At 64.9% G+C, this 18,622-nt stretch overlaps 2 protein-coding genes across 2 annotated transcripts; both read right to left on the bottom strand.

Moving 5' to 3' along the window:
• Window positions 1-5,658: 5,658 nt before the first annotated feature.
• On the bottom strand, window positions 5,659-9,935 carry LOC149867812 (dnaJ homolog subfamily B member 2-like). The gene is made up of 9 exons (XM_090046216.1): window positions 9,783-9,935; window positions 9,584-9,693; window positions 9,234-9,287; window positions 8,670-8,786; window positions 8,444-8,533; window positions 8,219-8,318; window positions 7,672-7,742; window positions 7,348-7,551; window positions 5,659-6,159 (listed from the first exon to the last, which is right to left on the bottom strand). The coding sequence occupies exons 1-9, from the start codon at window positions 9,845-9,847 to the stop codon at window positions 6,149-6,151; spliced, it is 822 nt and encodes a 273-aa protein (XP_089902342.1). The 5' UTR covers window positions 9,848-9,935; the 3' UTR covers window positions 5,659-6,148.
• On the bottom strand, window positions 9,793-15,432 carry LOC149867811 (dnaJ homolog subfamily B member 6-B-like). The gene is given in 11 exon segments (XM_090046212.1): window positions 9,793-9,868; window positions 10,365-10,910; window positions 11,102-11,175; window positions 11,761-11,857; window positions 12,055-12,165; window positions 12,578-12,694; window positions 13,394-13,447; window positions 13,879-13,927; window positions 13,929-13,989; window positions 14,630-14,719; window positions 15,318-15,432. Coding segments are annotated over 9 exon segments (1,098 nt in total). The 5' UTR covers window positions 14,695-14,719; window positions 15,318-15,432; the 3' UTR covers window positions 9,793-9,868; window positions 10,365-10,440.
• Between the last annotated feature and the right edge of the window lie 3,190 nt (window positions 15,433-18,622).

The raw sequence follows: 18,622 nt of genomic DNA, 5'->3' as shown, positions 1-18,622 counted from the left end.
GGGGCTGCAGCCTGGGCACTCGAGCACGAGGCGCGCCAGCGTCTCCCTCCCGGGGCAGAAGGGGCACTGGTCGGAGACCAGCAGGAAGTGCGCTTCCACATGCCCTCGTGACGGCCCCGCGGAGGAGCCGCCGGCCCAGGTCCCCGGTGGCTCGCAGAACCGGGCCCGAGCACAGGCTTCGCCACCGGGGCCCGTCGGCCTCGCCCTTGCTGAAGTAGTCCGGCCAGACGGTGTCCCGGCGGGCCGCGAGGGCGGTGTGGCAGACCAAGCGGCGAACGAGCGTGTAGAGCTGTCGCCGACAGGCCATCAAAAAGCGGTGTCCCCCAGTCTGGCCAGGTGGTGCGCCGGGGTAGCAGCTCTGCAGAAAAGGGCCTGGGGGGACAGGGGACAAGAACCTCTCCACCCCAGGGTGTTGAGGGAGCTAGCTGGGGTTATTGCAAGGCCCTTGGCACGGCTTTATGAGCACTCGTGGTGCTCGGGCCAGGTGCCGGATGACTGGAAGATGGCCAACGTGGCCCCATCTTCAAAAAAGGGAAGAGAGAGGACCCGGGCAACTATAGGCCCGTCAGTCTTACCTTTATCCTTGGGAAACTCTTTGAGAAGATCCTCAAGGAGCACATCTGCAATGGGCCGGCTTCAGGGATGATGCTCAAGGGCAACCAGCACAGTTTCATTATGGGCAGGTCATGTCAGACCAACCTGATTGCCTTTTATGATCAGGTCACAAAGGCAATGGATGCAGGTGTCGCCGTGGACGTAGTCTTTCTGGACTTCAGCAAGGCCTTTGACACCATCTCGCACCACATCCTCATTAAAAAACTAGGTGACTGTGGCATTGATGCCTCCACAGTCAGATGGATTGCAGATTGGCTGAAGGGTCGCACTCAGAGGGTGGTGGTGGACGGGTCATATTTGACCTGGGGGGACGTGGGCAGTGGGGTCCCCCAGGGCTCGGTCCTTGGGCCCGCACTGTTCAATCTCTTCATCAGCGATTTGGACGACGGGGTGAAATGCAACCTGTTTAAATTCGCTGACGATACCAAAATTTGGGGTGAGGTGAGCACGCTAGTAAGGAAGGGAAAGACTGCAGCAAGACCTGGATAGGTTACAGGGGTGGGCTAACAAAAACAGGATGTGTTTCAACACTGACAAGTGCAGGGTGCTGCACGTGAGCAGTAGTAACCAGCAGCACACTTATAAGATGGGAAACTCCCTTCTTGAGAGCACAGAGGCAGAAAGGGATCTTGGAGTCATTATTGAACATGGGCCGACAATGCGAGGTCATGGTTGGCAGGGCCATCCGCACCTTGTCATGCATCCACAGATGCATCTCGAGCAGGTCCAGGGAGGTGATCCTCCCCCTCCACGCGGCGCTGGTCAGGCCGCAGCTGGAGTGCTGCGTCCAGTTCTGGGCGCCACACTTCAGGAGGGACGTGGACAGCATGGAGAGGGTCCAGAGGAGGCCACTCGCATGGTCGGGGGCAGCAGGGCAGGCCCTACGAGGAGAGGCGACGGGACCCGAACCTGTTCAGCCTCCACAAGAGAAGGCTGAGGGGGACCTGGTGACTGTCTATAAACTCACTGGGGGGGAACCAGAAGGGTTTGGGAGAGACCTTGTTTCCCTGAGCGCCCCCCAAATAACAAGGAATAACAGCCACAAGTTGTTGGAGAGGAGGTTTAGATTAGACATCTGAAGGCGCGACTTCACGGTCGGGGCAGCGAGGATCTGGAACCAGCTTCCAAGGGAAGTGGTGCTGGCTCCTACCCTGGGGGGCTTTAAGAGGAGGCTTGATGACTACCTGGCTGCAGTCATCTGAGCCCAGTTTTTGTCCTGCCCGGGCGGGGGGTCGGACTTGAAGATCTACAAGGTGCCTTCGACCCGACTGCTGTGATGCTATGAAGGTGAACAGGAGCCGGCAGCGCGCCCTTGGTGCCAAGAAGGCGACCGGCATCCTGGGCTGCATCGGGAGGAGCGGTGCCAGCAGGTCGAGGGCAGCGATTCTTCCCTCTGTTCAGCACTGGGGGGGCCACATCTGGAGTCCGGTGTCCAGCTGTGGGCCCCCCCTGCAGAAAGGATGTGGACAATTGGCGAGGGCAACGGAAATGGTTGTGGGGCTGGGGGACAGGACTGGTGAGGAGAGGCTGAGGGACCTGGGCTGATTTAGTCATAGTTTCACAGTTGGTCGGGTCAGAAGGGACCTGAGCAGATCATCGAGTCTGACCCCTGCCACAGCAGGAAAGAGTCCTGGGGTCACACGACCCTGGCGAGGTGTTCATCCAGCCTCCTCTTAAACACCCCCAGGGTAGGAGCCTGCACCACTTCTCCTGTTGAAGAGGACAGAGAGGCAGGAGCCCAGCACGGGGTGACAAAAGGACGAAGGCCGGGGAGAGACGGGTGCCGAGGACAGGCTGGGCTCCCCGGGGGCAACTCGGCTGGACAGGAGGAGACCGAGGTGGGGCTGATCACCGTCGTCACATCCCTGAAGGCCGATGATGGATCCTGTGGGTCGGACAAGGATGCTGAGGTCGAGACGAGGAAAGAAACCATCAGAGGTTTGGGTGGCTCCAGGCGAGCGCAGGTCCGCCGGGCCGGGTGGGCTTTGCCCCGGGGCCCGCAGGAGCGGCAGAGGAGATCTCCGCGCCCTTGCAACGATCTCCAGAGACCAGAGGACAGGAGAAGGGCCGGCGCAGCGCCCCTCTCCAAGAAAGGCAAGGCCCCAGGGAACGACGCCCCGGCAGGTCCGGCGGGAGGCCCCGTCCAAGCCTGTGGAGGAGGAAAGGCTGATGCAGATGCCCGGCTCCACAGCTGCAAGCAAAGGGCAAGTATTAGCGGGGTCCGCGCCAGGATGGGAGGGGTGCAGCCCAGCGGGCCCACGGAGGCCTCGGCGCAGGCTGCAGGCGACGGAGCGGGAAGGCCGGGACCACGGGGCCAGGAGGATCCCGACACCGTGACCAGGGCTGGAGCCCGCGGGCCCCGCTCAGCGCGGACGTGCGCAGGGGACGGACTGGGCCCCGGGCGGATGCAGCCGCGGGGAGGCGGATGGGGGATGCGGCCGCGTGCGAGGCCCGAGCTGCTCTGGGGTCCAGCGACGGCAGCATCGGGGGCCCAGTGTGGGAGGCCACGGGGTCTCCGCTCCGCACTGCCCAGGCCCGTCCGGGGCGGTGCTGGGGGTCCCAGGCGAGGCTGGATGGGCGCTGGGCAGGAGGGCGAGGTGCAGAGATGGCCGTGCTGTGCTGGGGGGGGCCCAGGCTGGGCTGTGCTCTGGCTGCCCCCCGAGGCACCAGGTGCTGCAGCCGCCCAGGCTGGGGCTGTGCCCGGCTCCTGCCCCCGGGACGCAGCCCCGCAGGGTCCTGGGGACAGGCTCTTGCCCCCCAGTCATGCTGCCTTGTGGGGCGGGGCAGGGATTTGCCCTCTGCTCAAATTTGCCCCTGCTCTTCAAGAAGGGGAGGAGAAGACCTAGGAAACTACAGGCCAATCAGTTTGCCCTCAATCCCTGGGAAGATTTTGGGGATAAATTATCCAAGAAACCGTTCTCGACAGGCTACGAGAAGGCAACGCCCTGAGGGACAGCCGGCATGGGCTTGTCGCGGGTAGGACCTCATGTCTTTCTATGCCCAGGTGACCTATCACCTGGACAAAAGGGAAGAGGTTGAGGTCATATATTTGGACTTCAAAAAAGCCTTTGATCTGTTGTCCCATGATGTCCCCATGGAGAAATTGGGCAACTGCAGCCTCGACTACTCCGCAGTCCGACAGCTGGGGAACTGGCTCCGCACTCGGACCCAGAGAGCGGTAGTTGAACCGAATCAACGTGGCACTCGGTGACCGGTGGTGCCCCCCAGGGCTCCGCTCTCGGACCTGTACTCTTCAATGTCTTCATAAATGATCTGGACACTGGCGTCAGACGCAGGCGGGCCAAGTTCACCAATGACACCAAACTTTGGGGAAGAGCGTCCACACTTGAGGACAGGCTGGTGATCCAGGCCGACCTCGACAGGCTTGCAAAGTAGGCAAATGAAAACCTGATGGCATTCAATACGGAGAAATGCAAGGTGCTGCACCTTGGGAATAAAACCCCGCACCACACTTACAGACTCAGCAATGCTACACTCGCTAGCACCACGGCCGGAAGAGACTTGGGGGTCACGACTGACCACAAGATGAATAGGAGCCACCAATGTGATATCACAGCTGGCAAAGTGGACAAAACTCTGGCTCGTATCTACCGATGCATCTAAAGCAAGACCTGGGCCGTCATCCTCCCGCTGTGCTCAGCCTGGGTGAGGCCGCAGCCGGAGTACGGCGCCCAGCTCTGGGCTCCGCCACTTGAGGACGGGGAGAGGCGTGGGCGAGTGCAGAGGAGCCACGCGCGTGCTCAGGCGGCAGGAGAGGCCTTGTGAAGAGCAGCTGCGAGCTATGGGGCTCCTCAGCCGGAGAAGGGCAGGCTCGGGGTGAGCACCAGGATCTGTGGGAGCGCCTGTTCACCAGAGCGCCCCAGGGGAAGACAAGGTTCGGGTCACAAACTCTTCCAAGACCGTTTCAGGCTGGACATAAGGAAGAACTTCTTTACTGTCCGAGCCCCCAAGGTCTGGAAGAGACTGCCGCCGGAGGTGCCGCAAGCACCTGCTCTGGACTCCTTTAAGAAAGGTAAATGTCCAAGCCTTGCACAGGGGTTGCCTCCTGTGACCCCAGCTGACATCCTGCCCCCAGGGAAGGGGCTGGACTCGGTGATCCTTGGGGTCCCTTCCAGCCCTAATGTCTATGAAACCTATTAAATCAGCCTGGCCCGACCTGGGGGGCTTCCCCTCCCCCTGCAACAGGGCACAGCCTGGGCCCTCCCCAGCCCCCTGGTAGCTGCAGGCCTGGGGGTCTCAGCGTCCCTGGGCAATTGGCCTCGTGGCTGCACCGGGGGGTGTCAGGACCAGGCCGCGTCTGGGGGTGGGTCAGGATGGGGCTGGGCCTGCCGGGGACCACTGGGTCCCAGCCAGCCTGGCAGCACTGTGATGCGGACACCCACACCTACCGCCTCCTTGTCCCCTACTGCTGTTGTGCTGCCTATGCCCAGCACCCACCCACGCTGTGGCCCTGCCAGGCCAGACTCACTGCCCCATACAGGGGAAGCAGCTCGGTGGTGTGGGGAGAGCAATGGGTACAACACCTCCCAAGGTCTGCAGGGCACACAACCTGTGCTGGACTCTCAGCAGGTCGAGCCCATGGGCCTCAACACACAGGTGTAAGGGTGCACCCTCGGGCTCAGCATGCTACCAACGAGCGTACAGAAGGGGTGTCCAGCTGGTCCGCAGGGCTGTCCTGGCTCCCATTTTGCTTGACATTGCCCTGAAAAATGGGATCGAATGGACATGTTGTAAACAAGCAGCCCCAAGCCAGGCCCAGGCTCTGGGGGGGCCGGGCTGGGTCCAGAACAACCTGGAGAGGCTGAATCGGTCTTCGCAGCCCTGAGGGGTGATTGCAGAGAGGACAGAGCTGGGCTTCCCTCTGTGGCCACAGGGGACGGGGCAAGGAGCAATGCCTTTGCTGCCACCAGGGAAACTGAGGCAAGAGCTCAGGAGGAGCGGTCTGGGGTTCAGCCCGGAGCTGGCCCCAGGAAGGGGCGCCCGGACCAGCCCGGCTCTCACAGACACGGCCGACACCAGGGCTACTGCACACAGGTTTATTGCCCGACTAGCTTGGCGGGCGCCCGCGCGGCGGCCCAGGTGGCTCCGGGGCCACGGCAGCACCGGGACCCGCGCCCTCTCCACCAGGACAGGGATGAGGCCCCTTCCCTGGGTGATGGATCCAATGCAAGAGGGGCTGCAGCCCCCTTCCCCCGCCAGCCATGCACCGAGCGCCCTGCCCTCCACCCTCCCCAGAGCGATGCCCCCGTCCCCGTCCTGCAGCAGTCGCCCCTTCCTCGCTACGCACTACACACACAGCCCAGCGCGGGGACAGCATGCGCCAAGCCACGGGCACCGCGCATGCCGGGACAGCCACATCCGCCCCCGGGTGCTGGACACGGCTGAGCAGCAAGCGTGTTGCCCCCACCCCCGCGCCCAGCTGGGAAAGGGGTGCAGCGTGGCCAAGCGATGTTGTGGCTGGAACGGCCTCCGTGGCACCCGCCTGGGACCCGGTGCCTGTGGCGCGGCCGGCTCAGATCACACCTGGGGAGAGACGACACCGTGAATGGTGCGGCGCGGTTGGGGGGCAGGCCCAGCCCGGGCACCACAAGCCCATGGGGCCGCGGCGGGAGAGAGGGTCTCTCGCAGGGGCTGGGAATAGCTCGGAGGGGCTCAGAGCCCAGCGCCACGACCGCAGCAATGTGCTGCCAGCCTCAGCTGGGGGGTCTGCGGCCCCAATGCTCCTCCTGCCAGAGGACCCCCGAGAGGTGGGGTCCCCACGGACGGGGTTAAAGGCGAGACTGCCCCAGGATGCTGCTACAAGAGAAGGGCAGGGGCCAGCCCAGAGGGCCGGGAAGGGTCTCGGCTCCCAGGGGTGATGGTGCCCAGCTGGCAGCCGGCGCGGAGGAGTTACCTGCAGGCGCGGGCTGCGGTGTGGAGGAGCAGACAGTCCGGAGTAGAGGAGCGCGAGCCAGCGACGGCCCCAGCAGTGGCCACAACCCCCCCACCCACCAGGAGGGAGCCCCAACCTGCAGACCCCCCATCCTGTGGCAGGGGAAAAAGCCCAGTCTGGGAGCTCCAGGGCCCCCGAGCACATGCCAGTGGGGTGCAAGCGCGGCCCTGCTCTGCCCCTGGCAGACCCACCGCTGCCCCCATCGCGCCCCCCGGCTGCCAGACGTGGTTCACAACAGCAGGGCAGGGGCCCACGGCCATGGGGTAGGGCTGAGGTCTGGTCTAGTCTCAGTCCCCGCCAGCAGGCAGGGCCCTCCACTGAGCAGGGCAAGGCACAGAGCTAGCAGGTTCCCGGGAGGCGCCGCAGCATAGTCTACACTAGGGCAGCAGGACCACATCCTGCTGCCCACGGCCACGAGGCAGAGCTGACTTGGCCCAGCCCGCCCCAGGCTTGCAGACCCTGCCGTAGGCATCTCACTCCACTCCACAACCATAACACCGGGGCCACGGCGCTGCCTTTACTGAGCCCGGGGCAGGACACACACAGCAAGCAACGGGCTGGGCTGCCTCTGCCATGGCCCCCAGGGCCAGGGTCCTGCACTCAGAGCAGGATGCAGCGCGATGCCTTCGGCTTGGAGTACAGCCCCTGCCCCGTGGGCACCTGGCTGCCGGCTGGGGACTGCCCTGTGGCTGCTGTGCTGGTGCTGGGGCTGGGGGGTCTGCCAGCGGTTGTGGGTGGCTGAGAGCGCGGGGCCTGGGCACGGTGGGCGCCGCGCGCACCTGTTCTGTGCGGGCCCTGCGCCTCCATCTCTGACAGGCTGTAGGCCATGGCCAGCTGCAGGTCCTCGTCCTCGTCCTCACTGTCTGTGCACAGGGCCATGGGGGAGGCTCGCTGCGGCGGGGTCGAGGGCGGCCGCCGGCTCTCCAACGCCTGCTGCTCACGGCGGCTCAGCTCCAGCCCCAGCGCGAGGTCATCAGGGACCCCTGCAATTGGAAGGGATGTGAGGGGCTGGTGGCAGCACTAGGGAGAGCCGAACTCTGGCACAGGCTCCCCGCGGGTCCCTGGTCAAGTCCCTGCACCCCTGGCCCGGCTGCCTCACACACCGTTGATGTGGATGGACTTCAGCTCGCCATCCTCCTCCACCTCCACCCGCTCCTGCCCGTTCTCCACGATCCTGCAGGAGAGAAGCCAGCATCATCCATGCCCAGTGCCCACGGGAGAACACCCCTTTGCCATGCCGTGTGTTGCAAACCCTTCTCTTGCCCCCTCCAGCATCTCTCCCAGACCCCAGAAACCCCTTTCCCATCAGACTGTGCTTGTGCCCAGCTTGTGGCAATGGATTGCCCCGAGGCCCCCCCCAGGGGTCCCACACCCTGGGCTGGCACCTCCCAGGATCTGGAGCTGAGCCCGAGGCAACGTGAATGCCCCCAGCACCAGCCCTGCCTTTGCCCCAGGGCCACGCACCCGTGGCAGTGCCAGCGGGGTGTGCACACGGAGGGCAAGGCCCAAGAGGGAGATGGCCAAAGGACCCAGACCCCAAAGCCAAGGCCACCAAACAGCTGGGACAGGCTGGGGGCTCCTTTCTTTGCTGCCCAGCTGCTCTGGCGCTCGGGGCCCGCTGCCGGCTCCGGCCAGCCCGGGGCAGCTCACCTCTTGGTGGTGACGCGCCTGCCGTTGACGAAGGTGGTGGAGGTGGAGACCGAGCGGAAGCCGACTCCTGCATCGGAGCCAAAGGACGAGGAGAAGAAATCTGCAAAATGGGGTGGTGGCAGCTCACGGGTGGGGGCTCAGAGGGGTCTGGGCACCCTCAGCTGGGAGCACAGGGGGCTGGGATGAGGGAGATGCACAGCAGGGATGCCCCCAAGAAGGACCTACCTGAGGATGCCGGGAAGGGGGAGAAGAAGTGTCCTGGCCCCGGGGGCCGGGAGCTGGGGCCCCGCGTCTCCGAGAAGGGCAGCACGTCATCTGGAAGGCAGCAAGCGCGGCGTGAGCCCTGGGCACGGGCGCTGCCGGCCCCTGCGGGCAGCGCCGGCTCCACAGAGCCTGGGCCAGGGCACGAGCCCGGCTGTCCCAGCAGGGGACGGAGCCCCCCAGCACTCACCGAAGAACTCAGCGAAGGGGTCCCGGCCGCCGAAGAACTCGCGGAAGACGTCGTAGGCGCTGCGAAAGGTGAAGGGGAACTCGGGGACCCCAGCGTCCGCCTGTGGCCCCCCAGCGCCTGCGGGGAGAGAGCAGAGGAAGTCACCAGGGGGCTGAAATGGCTGGGAAGGGCTGACGGCCCCCAGAGACGGGGCCCCACCCCGCACCACAGGCCAGGGCCTGCCAGCATGGAGCAGAGACATGCATGTGTGTGCACACCCCCTCGTTCAAACCCGCCCACACACTTGTGCACGGTCTCCCATACGTATGCATCTGCACGCACACACCCACATGCATACAAGCTCCCACGTGCATACACCCACATGCAAACGCACACAGGTGCACCCCCCCCCACACATGCATGCGCCCACACCTGTGCACATACGTGTCCACTGACCCCCCATGTGTACGCATGCACGCACCACCCACATGCACATATAGCCACACAGGTGCACACATCCATATGCGTACACACACGCACCCACCCCCCAGCAGACACACGTGTGCCTCGTCGTGCCCTGCTCACCTGCCCCCACGAGCCCTTCCTTGCCGTAGCGGTCGTACGCATCCCGCTTCTGCTCTGGAAGCAGAAGGCAGAGTCGGACCGGGCAGGTGGGGGCTCTGCGCCCTCCGACAGGCCCGCGGGCTGGGGGGACTTTTGCCCATTAGCCCTCTTGCTTTGCAGGGGGTAACACTGAGGCTCGGGGCCGGCTCAGCCCGCGCCCGCTCCCCGCCCAGGACCCCCGAACGCTGCATCGGCCGGAGCAGGAGGACTCCCCCCGCGCGCCGTCCGGGGAGCGGGGACTGGGGAACGGGCCCCCCCAGGCCCGCCGGGGCCAGCCGCCCGCTCCCGGGGCCTGGGGGGCGCGCCCTTACGGTCCGACAGCACTTCGTAGGCCTCCGCGATCTCCTTGAACTTCCTCTCGGCGAACTCCTTGTCGTCGGGGTTCTTGTCCGGGTGCCACCGCAGCGCCGCGCGCCGGTACCTGCGCCGCCGCGAGCGCCCGGTCACGGCCTGGACCCCGGCCCGGGGCCGCGCCCCCCCCGCCCGGGACGCGGGGACACGCGCACTCACGCCTTCTTGATGTCGTCGGCGGTGGCGTCGCGGCGCACGCCCAGCGCCTCGTAGTAGTCCGCCATGGCGGCCGCGGCGTGTCCGCGCTGCGGGGGGACGCGCGTGAGGGGGCGGGGCGGGGCGTGCCCCGGGGCGGGGGTCCCGCGCCGCCCCCGGCCCTACCTCGGCGGCGCAGCGGGGCCCGCGTCGCCCCTCGACGGCCCGGGGCAGGGGGCGGCGCGCGCTCCGCGGCCCGGGGCTGCCGCCAATGGGCGGTGCGGATGGGCTGTGACGTCACGGCCCGGGCGGTGACGCCAAGGGCGAGGCGCTGCGTCGGCCCCGCCCCCCGCCAGGGGCCCCGCCCCGGGGGCGGGGCGCGGCGGGCGTCCAGCGGCCGTGACTCAGCTCCGCCGCGCCCCCCCGCCCCCTCTGCTCGGCCGACCGGGCGTCCCCGCCCCCCCCGGCTGCCGGGCCCGGCTCGAGGCCGTGCGCGCTCCCAAGGGGCGCTGCGCCCCGCTCCCCCGCGAGGAGCACCCCCCCCTTGCCCCCTGCCCCGGGGGCGACGGGCCCCGGGCGCAGCCCCAGCTGCCGAGCGACGCACACGGAGGCCGGTCGCTCTGGTGCTGCCTTTACTCCGCGGCGGCCCGGGCCGGCCCAGGGCCCCCAGCGCCCGGGCGGCTCACAGGATGCCGCACACCACAGACTCTGCGTCGTCGGGCCCCGACTCGATCTCGGCCAGCGCCTTGCACATGTCGCTGAGGCTGAACTCGGCCTCGTCGGCCTCGGCCCGGGCCCTGCCGGCGCCGCTCCCCCGCTTCGGCGCCGCGGCCGCCCTCTCCTCCCGCTCCCACGTGCTGTCCCCGCCGCCGGGGCTCTCGGCCCCGCTGGGTCGGCCCCGGGGCGGGCCAGGCCCGTTGCACAGCCGCCGAGTGCTGCCCCACCACTTCTTGGCACTGGCCCGGGGCTGCTCCACGTCCTCCATCCCAGGCAGGCTGCAGGGCGCACTGTGCTGCACATCCCGGTCCTCGTCCTCGGGCAGGCCGCAGGAGGAGGCGACGCTGGGGCTGCGTAGCGGCGCTGGAGACCCGGGGGTGCAGCTCCGGAGGTTGGGCGGCTCCTGGTAGCTTGGAGCCGCCGCAGCGCCTGCATCTGCAGCAGAGCCCGGGGCGGGGGCACGGGTGAGGGTGCCAGCCCAGCGCCCGCTGACACCAGGCCCCTGGTGCCTTGGCTGCAGGGCCAGGCCCGGGCCAATGCCCCGTGGACAGAGCCAGGCCGCTTGGGCCAGGGTCTCAGCCCCGAGGGACCTCCCTGAACCGGCCCCGGCCGCACGCGCTTCTCACCGCGTAGGAGTTGGGCCGACTTCAGCTCCCCATCCTCCTCCACCTCCACCCGCTCCTGTCCGTTCTCCACGATCCTGGGAAACGGGCACTCAGATCCTGGCCGGGGGGGAATGACATGTGCCAGACCCCCCTGTCTTCCTTTCGCACACACGGACATTTGGTGCGCATGCATACGCAACCCCTGCTGCCCTCTTTCCCTTCCATGTGCACACTGCCCCCCCAACAATGCCCCATTCACCACCCCCACACTGTCCCTCACGCCCCCACTCAGCCCTGCCCCCCACAACACTCCCCCCTGCATGGCCGGGCCTCCGCATAGGACAGATGGCTTCAGCCCGTGCAGCCAAGGGGGAGCCGCGGCCCTGCAGACGGTCAGCCCAAGGCCTCTGCAAGGGCACCTCGGAGCTGGGCTCCCCCCGATGCCCCCTCTCTGGGGTGGGCAGGCAGCGCCCGCACCCTGACCTCCAGGGCCCCGTGCACAGCCCACTGTGGGGCACCCTGCATGCAGCCACCCCACGCTTGCTTGGACCTGCGTGGTTCAGGGGCCGAAGGGCCCCATTTAGGGACCGCAGCCAGGCAGGGACGCGAGACCAGCTGCGGGTGGCAGCCGGAGCCCCCAGCCCTCGGGACCGGCTCAGGCTAGGCCGACACGGCCTCACCTGTTGGTGGTGACGCGCTTGCCGTCGATGAAGGTGGTGGAGCTGGAGACAGAGCGGAAGCCGACTCCTGGGTCGGAGCCGAAGGATGAGAAGAAATCTGCAAGACAAGGCCGTGGCTGGGGGCTCAGAGGGACACAAGGGACCGGCGGGGAGGCACCAGGGACGTCCCCACGTGGCCCAGACCCGGTGGCGGAGCCAGGCGCTGCATGCACAGGGCCTGCAGGGTGGGTGCGATGGCACGAGGGACTGGGCAGCATGGGGGTGACCCAGCCTGGCCTGCATGGCAGCCCTCACCTGCCTGCCCAGGGAAGGCGTAGGAGCAGAAGGAGTAGGTCACTGAGGGCCCCCCCGGGCCGTGGGCTCGGGGCCCCCCTGCCGGCCGGTCCCCAAACAGGCCCGTGTCATCTGGGAAGCAGGACGAGGCGGTGAGGGCAGAGCTCCGGGTGCCAGCTGCAGCGCCGAGATTGCCTTCTCGTCCCGGGGCTGCCCGGGCTGACGCAGACACACCCTGCGCTCGCTCCTGGCTCGGCTCAGCACGCAGAAGGCAAAGCAGTTCCCAGCGGCACCACACGTGCACGTGCTCAAAACACTCGTGTGCACACGTGTGTGCCCACACAAAGCCTAGTCATGACAGGCAGCAACCCCAGCTCGGATCAAGATGCCTGGGCAGTTCCGGGACCTTTTGGTCCCTTCCAGGCCAGGCACAGAGCAGGCGACAGGCAGCCCCGGGCTGCCCTCCTCGGCTGCACTTCCCCAGCCTCCACACTGCCATGGGGGCTGGACCTGCCGGGGGACGCGGGGCAGGGCCCCCACTCACCAAACCACTCAGTGAAAGGATCCCGGCCTCCAAAGACCTCCCTGAAGACCTCGTCCGCCCCGCGGAAGGTGAAGGTGAAGCCCGGAGCGCCTGTCCGGGCCCGGGGGTCACCCGTCCCTGTGGCAAACCAGATGCGGGTCAATGCAGACCCTCGCCTGCCCGGGGAAGCGCATCAGAAGCCATCCACGTGTCTCGGCCTCGGGGCTAGGGTCAGGCATGCCCCGCGGCACCTGCATTTCCAGGCCTCTGGGGCTGGGACTTGCCCGCCAGACGCCGGCCCGGACACGGGGAGCAACTGAACCACTCGGCTGGCCTGCAAGATGCCAGCTCAGCTGACCTTATAGGACCTGGTTACTGAGCTTTGCTCCCTGGATTTGGAGCTGAACCAACGCTGGGATTCAAAGATGGCAACAAAGGCTCTGTGGCCAGATCGAGAGCAGCCCTCAGGGACGGGCACGGGTGGCTTAATCCTACGCTGGCCACTGCTTCGCATGGCATCTTGCACAGGCCGCGCCTGCTCCTCTCCCCCACCACCGAGTGGGGGGACCCCGATCCCAGGGCGCCCCAGACCTTCCAGCAACCAGTGTGGGTAACCCCTGTCAGGTGTCCCCGGGGCTCAGAGGGGGGCGCTGGGAGGTGCCCGGTGATTCCAGTCCCCTTGGGGCCGGGTGGGGAGCACCCTGCTTTTGGGGTGTCTCTAGGTCAGCTCTGCCTCCAAGAGCCCAGCTGGGACAGACGGCCCCCGCCAGAGCTGCAGGGACGTGCTGGGTTCCCGGGACGGGAGACGGGACCGTCTGATTGCAGCTTCTCGCTCACCGGCTCCCAGGAGCCCGTTCTTGCCGTAGCGGTCGTACAGGTCGCGCTTGCTCTCTGCAAAGGACAAGGAGCGACAGGTCAGTGCACACCGACACTGACCCAGCCCCAGCCCCGAACCGCTGTGGGAGCGGCCAGGACAGACAGGTGTGGAGCTGGCGCCGGGGCTGGGGCCTCGGTCTTCCAAGCCCAAGCAGGGGAGCCGGGGAAGGCCCAGCAAGCTGAGGAGAGGGTGTCAGACAAGAGGCAGGAGCCTGGGGGTGCTGGAGAGAGCCGGGGTGAGGGCAGCGGGGTCCCAGCTGGCTGGGAAACCTGGGGATGGCGGGCGAGTCCCCCCAGGCCACCGGTTCCAGGTCGGCTTAGCTCAGCATCTCCCACCCATGCCACCATGCACGGGGTGGGTGCAACCCGCAGGCCCAGAGCCCGGGAGCCAGCACCCGCTGCCAGCACATGGTGCAAAGGGCCTGGGACGGGCACCGGCCCCTTACGGTCCGACAGCACTTCGTAGGCCTCCGCGATCTCCTTGAACCTCCGCTCCGGCGAAGTCCTTCTCCTCGGGGTTCTTGTCCGGGTGCCACCGCAGCGCCGCGCGCCGGTACCTGCCGGGGAGGCACAAGGAGCCATGAGGCCGGACTGCACCGTTACACGGTGTCCCAAACCCCGGTCAGACACGGGTCCCACGGGCTCCAAGGTGGAGGGTGAATCATCCCCGGGAGCTTGGCCCTGCCCGTGTGTCCACACTCGTCTGTCAGGTCTTTGTAGTGGGTCGGCTCTTCCAGCCAGAGAGCCATTTTAGCAGGTGGCAATTACTCTGCACGTATGGCCGCACTACATCTATTGTGCGATTCACCAGTGAACAGCATGCATGTAGTGTGTAGCAGGGCCCATCCTGCTCCAGTCCCAGGCAGCGTGTGGTGCCCTTACTCTCAGCGTAGCCCCAGCCCCACGTCACGGGGCACTGGGGGGCGTCCGAGTCTCCAGGGCAGGTCAGACTGACCCCCTGCCCCCACCCCGGTGTCTGCTAGGGCCTAGACGGGCAGTCATGCAGCAGGCTCTGCTCAGCTCCCCCATGGCATGGGCTAGCTCAGTGCAGACAGACCCTGCGGCATGGCCAGCTTTGCACAGTGCTTCCCCATCGGAAAGGAGGATGCGGGGAGTCTGGGAGGCTGCTGGTGCCTGGATGCATGGGCCTGAGGGAAGCAGACAGCAGAGCAGGAGCCCTGGGGAGGGAGGACTTACGCTTTCTTGATGTCGTCCGCGGAGGCGCTGCGGGGGATGCCCAGCAACTCATAGTACTCCACCATGGCGGGGCCGGGGGCGTCGGGGCAGCTGCGCGGGGGAGGCAACGAGAGGCATCTGGTGCTGGACTGCCAGGGACTGGACCCCACAGCCGGCCCCGCACCTGCAGGCAGCACGTCCCACAGCTCTCTTGGGCATGAAAGAGTCCCAGTGCCGTGGGGTGCCAGTCTGAAGCAGAATCAGCCCCATCCAAGCCCACCCAGACCAACCCCGTGTGCGACCTCAGAGCCGCACGACACCATCGTCCCCAATACAGCCCTGGACTTTGCCTTTCCCCCGGCCCCCAGGCTGCGACTGCCCCCATCCTGCCGCTGCCGGGGGGGGGCGGTGCTGCAGAGAAGGAGGGGAAACCCCCCGGGCGGAGCCAGGCTGAGCAGGGGGCAAATCTGGGGTGGTGGCCCAGGACACTGGTGCAGACCTGGTCAGGGCTGGCATCTTTTCTTGGGCAGGGGACAGACAGCCCCAAGGAGGGAGCATCGCCCGAATGCTCAGGGTCTCCACCTGCCCAGAGCCTACAGTGACTCGTAGGGACAGAGGGGAGCCACCCCAGACTCCGTCCAGAGGGGCAGCAGCACCCCACCCTTGGCACTCAGCACCCCCTCTCTGGCCAGCACGGCCCAGGCCGCACCTCACTGCAGGAGGCGCGGTCCCGGCCGCATCCTGCCCGTGGCTGCCAGCCCCTCCAGCGCAGCTTCACACCTGCCCAGCCCAGCGCTGCCACTGCCACCACGGGGAGGGCCTCGCTCCTCCACGGCCCAGCCCCCCACTGATAATTAACACCCGACGCAGCCAATGGGAAGCTCAGGCTGATTGTGATGTCACCACTTGGCATGTGGGAGGTGGGAGTCCCTGGCTCAGGCCACGTGTGGTCCAGGCATGGTGGGTGGCACTGGGCACGGACAGGCAACTCATAGAGTCCCAGTGGCAAAAGTAAGAGGGGTGGACTGCACTGCCTGCCACGAACTGGTGACCTCAGCATAACGGCCATCTCCGAGGCTTGGGGGACGGGCGGCGATTCACGGGTGATGATCCAAACGGAGGGAACGACAGAGCACGAACAGACAAGGTAGGGCAGGGATAGCGCTGATGGGAACGGCATAAGCATCTTGCCTGAAAGGGGAACCCCCACAGAGCCCCTGCACGGAGAAACCCCACTCTTGAACAAGGATGCGGGGCTGGGGTCGTACCACCGACCACCTGAGGCGACTATGAAATGGGGGGACAGAAACTGCTAAAATGAGATGAGCAATGATCACGGGAGACTGCACCCGCCCCCATGCAGGCGAGGCAAACACTGCTTGGGGCGAGCTGTGGAAATGCAAGTTCTGGATGAAAAAGCGACCGTTTCTAGAACCTGCAAGAGGAGAAGCAAGGCGAGAGCTCGTGCAGTCACACACCGGGCCTGGCTCAAGGGGCATCCGCTCGTCAGCCACCCTGCAACAGCAACCACAGCGTGGCGTGAGGGGAGGTGTGGGGACCGGGGTGATTTACTCTGCAGAAGAGAAGACCGAGGGGGATTTGATAGCAGCCTTCACCTCCCTGCCGGGGGGCTGCGAAGAGGATGGAGCTGGACTGGTCTCAGTGGGGGCAGATGACAGGACAAGGAGCAATGAGCTTAAGCTGCAGCAAGGGAATTTGAAGCTCGATATTGGGGAAAACTCTCACTTGGAGTGTAGTTAAGCACTGAAACAGGTTACCCAGAGGGGCGACTGGATGCTCCAATCTTGGAGGTTTTTAAAACCCAGCTAGACAGAGCCTTGGCTGGGATGATGAAGTTGGGTCTGGTCCTGCTCTGAGCAGGTTGAACTAAATGCGACCTCCCAAGATCACTTCCAACCCTTGTTGTCTACGATCGCATTCAACATTCAAGCAGGAGGGAACAAGACAGAAAAAAAGAGTCTGCCACATGGGGTCACGGGTGGAAATTAGACAAGAACGAGGAAGCGAGTTCAAAAGAGGTTGAATGGAGCTTTTGATAACATGCAAACAGTTTGGAGGCTGTTTAAAAATACTGAGTCAGAGAAAAGCCTGTGCCACAAAGCAGAAGGGGCACTGAGCAGTCCGATAAAACCCCACCCTGGTTCAGTGCCAGTGTTCAGGAGGCCCAGTGGAAGGTGTGTTCACGAGGAAGAAACCAGGAAGGTCCACGAACTCTGGCTGCTACAGCACAGAAGTGCAATAAGGCCAAAGAAGAATTTGAGAAGCATCTAGCAAAACATGCAGAAGTTAATGATAACTTTTCCAAGCACGTCAGCAGGTGGAAGCCAGCCAGACTCAGTGAGACCACTAATGCCCGGGGTGCCAAAGGTGCATTCAAAGCCTTCAGCCGAGAAGCTCAACGAAGTCCCTGTTCGGCACAGAAGATACCAGGGGAAATCCTCTTGCTACTTCAGTCCTTTCTGGCAGACGGGCCCACGCTGCAGGGACGTCAGAGGGAGCTTATCCGATGGATAAATGGACTTTGAGAAAGTCACAGGCACTCGGCCAAGAGCTCTGCCGGGACTCAGAGGTGACATTGCAGAACTGCTGGCAGCAAAACGTGAGCTGTTGTTACAGCCGGCCTGCGCCAGAGGGCTGGCGGGTCACCGACATAACAAGGGGATCCTGGAGCTACGGAGCAGGAAAGCCGGTAGAAACTGTAGTCAGGCATCCAACCTGCAGCCACTGGACAAGCGAGACCTGCTGGGGACCAGCCAGCATGGTTTGTAATGGGAAATCCTGCATCACTGACATGCTGGACCTCATTGAGAGGGGTCCCAAGCACGGGGATAAGGGGGATCCAGTCAACATCTGATATTCGGGCTTTCAACAAGGTCCCTCACCAACGGCTTTAAACAGCTGTGGCCACAGGACAAGAGGGAAGGTTTTGCAGACCAAGAGCTGGTTAGGAGAGACAGCAAACAACAGGGAGGCTTGGTAGTCGCTTTTCTGGATCGAGGGAGGTCAAAAGTGGAGTCCGGCTGACATTTGTTCAGGGTTTTGTGTGACATTTTCATTGGTGACCTGGAAATGGGGTAGCACAATGACATCTGCAAGCCTGCTGGTGATACCAAGTGATTCTGGGGAGCCAAGCCCCAGGCTGATGGAGAGAAGCTGTAGGAAGATCTTGCCCAGCTTGGGAGGGGGGCAAAAAGCCAGCAGACAAACTGCACTAGGGAGAAATACCCCAGCTACTCAGATGTGGAGCTGGAGCCTGAATTAGCTGCTAGGACTCAGGAGAGAGACACTGGACTCACTGTAGATGGTTCTGTAGTTAGCTCCGGGCAAAGTGGTGACCAAAAAGAGCCAATAAAATATTGGGCATTGTTAAGACTGGAATGGAAAACAACCCGGAGAGCATTGTCTGGACCCCTGCAAATGCGGGTGCACCCTCACCTCGACTCCGGTGTGCAGGCCTGGTCCCCACGTCCCCAGGATGCAGCAGACTCAGAAAAGAGCAGCTACAATGAGCATGGGCCTGGAGCCATTGTCAGACCAGGAGAAACTAGAAAGGCCAGGACCCTTCAGTGTGGAAAGGAGCTGGCCAAGGGGGAAGAGGACAGAGGTCTACAGCATTGTCTGCAGCCTGCACAATGTCGCTCCCCCGTCCCACACACTAGAGCTGGGGGCACCGGCTGCAATAAGCAAGGAGTGGGTTTAAAAGGAACAAGAGAAAGGACTTTTTGACGAGCCCCACTCATTAGCGAGGCACTGTGTTGCCCCAGGAGGGGGTGGAGGCTGAGAGCAGAGCCGGGGCCAGCAAGGGGCTGGATACATCCGTGGAGGATCCGTCTATTCCTGGCTGTTAAATGGAGCAGGTGGAGAGGTGTCCTCAGGCAGCTCCAACCCCATAATGGGGGAGGGTGCAGGGCAGGGAAGAGAGCGCCCTAGAGAGATCCAGTGCCATACTCTTCCTCTATAGTGACCACATCTGCCACTGCAGGAGATGGGACA

Source organism: Crocodylus siamensis, chromosome 4 (genome assembly GCF_052110815.1).
Source record: "Crocodylus siamensis isolate JL-2025a chromosome 4, ASM5211081v1, whole genome shotgun sequence".
NCBI classification, from domain to species: Eukaryota; Metazoa; Chordata; order Crocodylia; family Crocodylidae; genus Crocodylus; species Crocodylus siamensis.
Note: the sequence above shows the minus strand (reverse complement) of the source record. Positions and strands in the feature narration are given on the sequence as shown.

What these genes read in the sequence shown, in the direction of transcription:
- LOC149867812 (XM_090046216.1), bottom strand. Translation starts at nt 9,847, where the DNA reads ATGGCGGACTACTACGAGGCGCTGGGCGTGCGCCGCGACGCCACCGCC. An exon ending in GCCGACGACATCAAGAAGGC is followed by an intron (nt 9,694 to 9,782) that starts GTGAGTGCGCGT and finishes GCGGCGGCGCAG; the next exon opens with GTACCGGCGCGCGGCGCTGC. An exon ending in CCCCTTCCCGGCATCCTCAG is followed by an intron (nt 8,319 to 8,443) that starts GTAGGTCCTTCT and finishes CCCATTTTGCAG; the next exon opens with ATTTCTTCTCCTCGTCCTTT.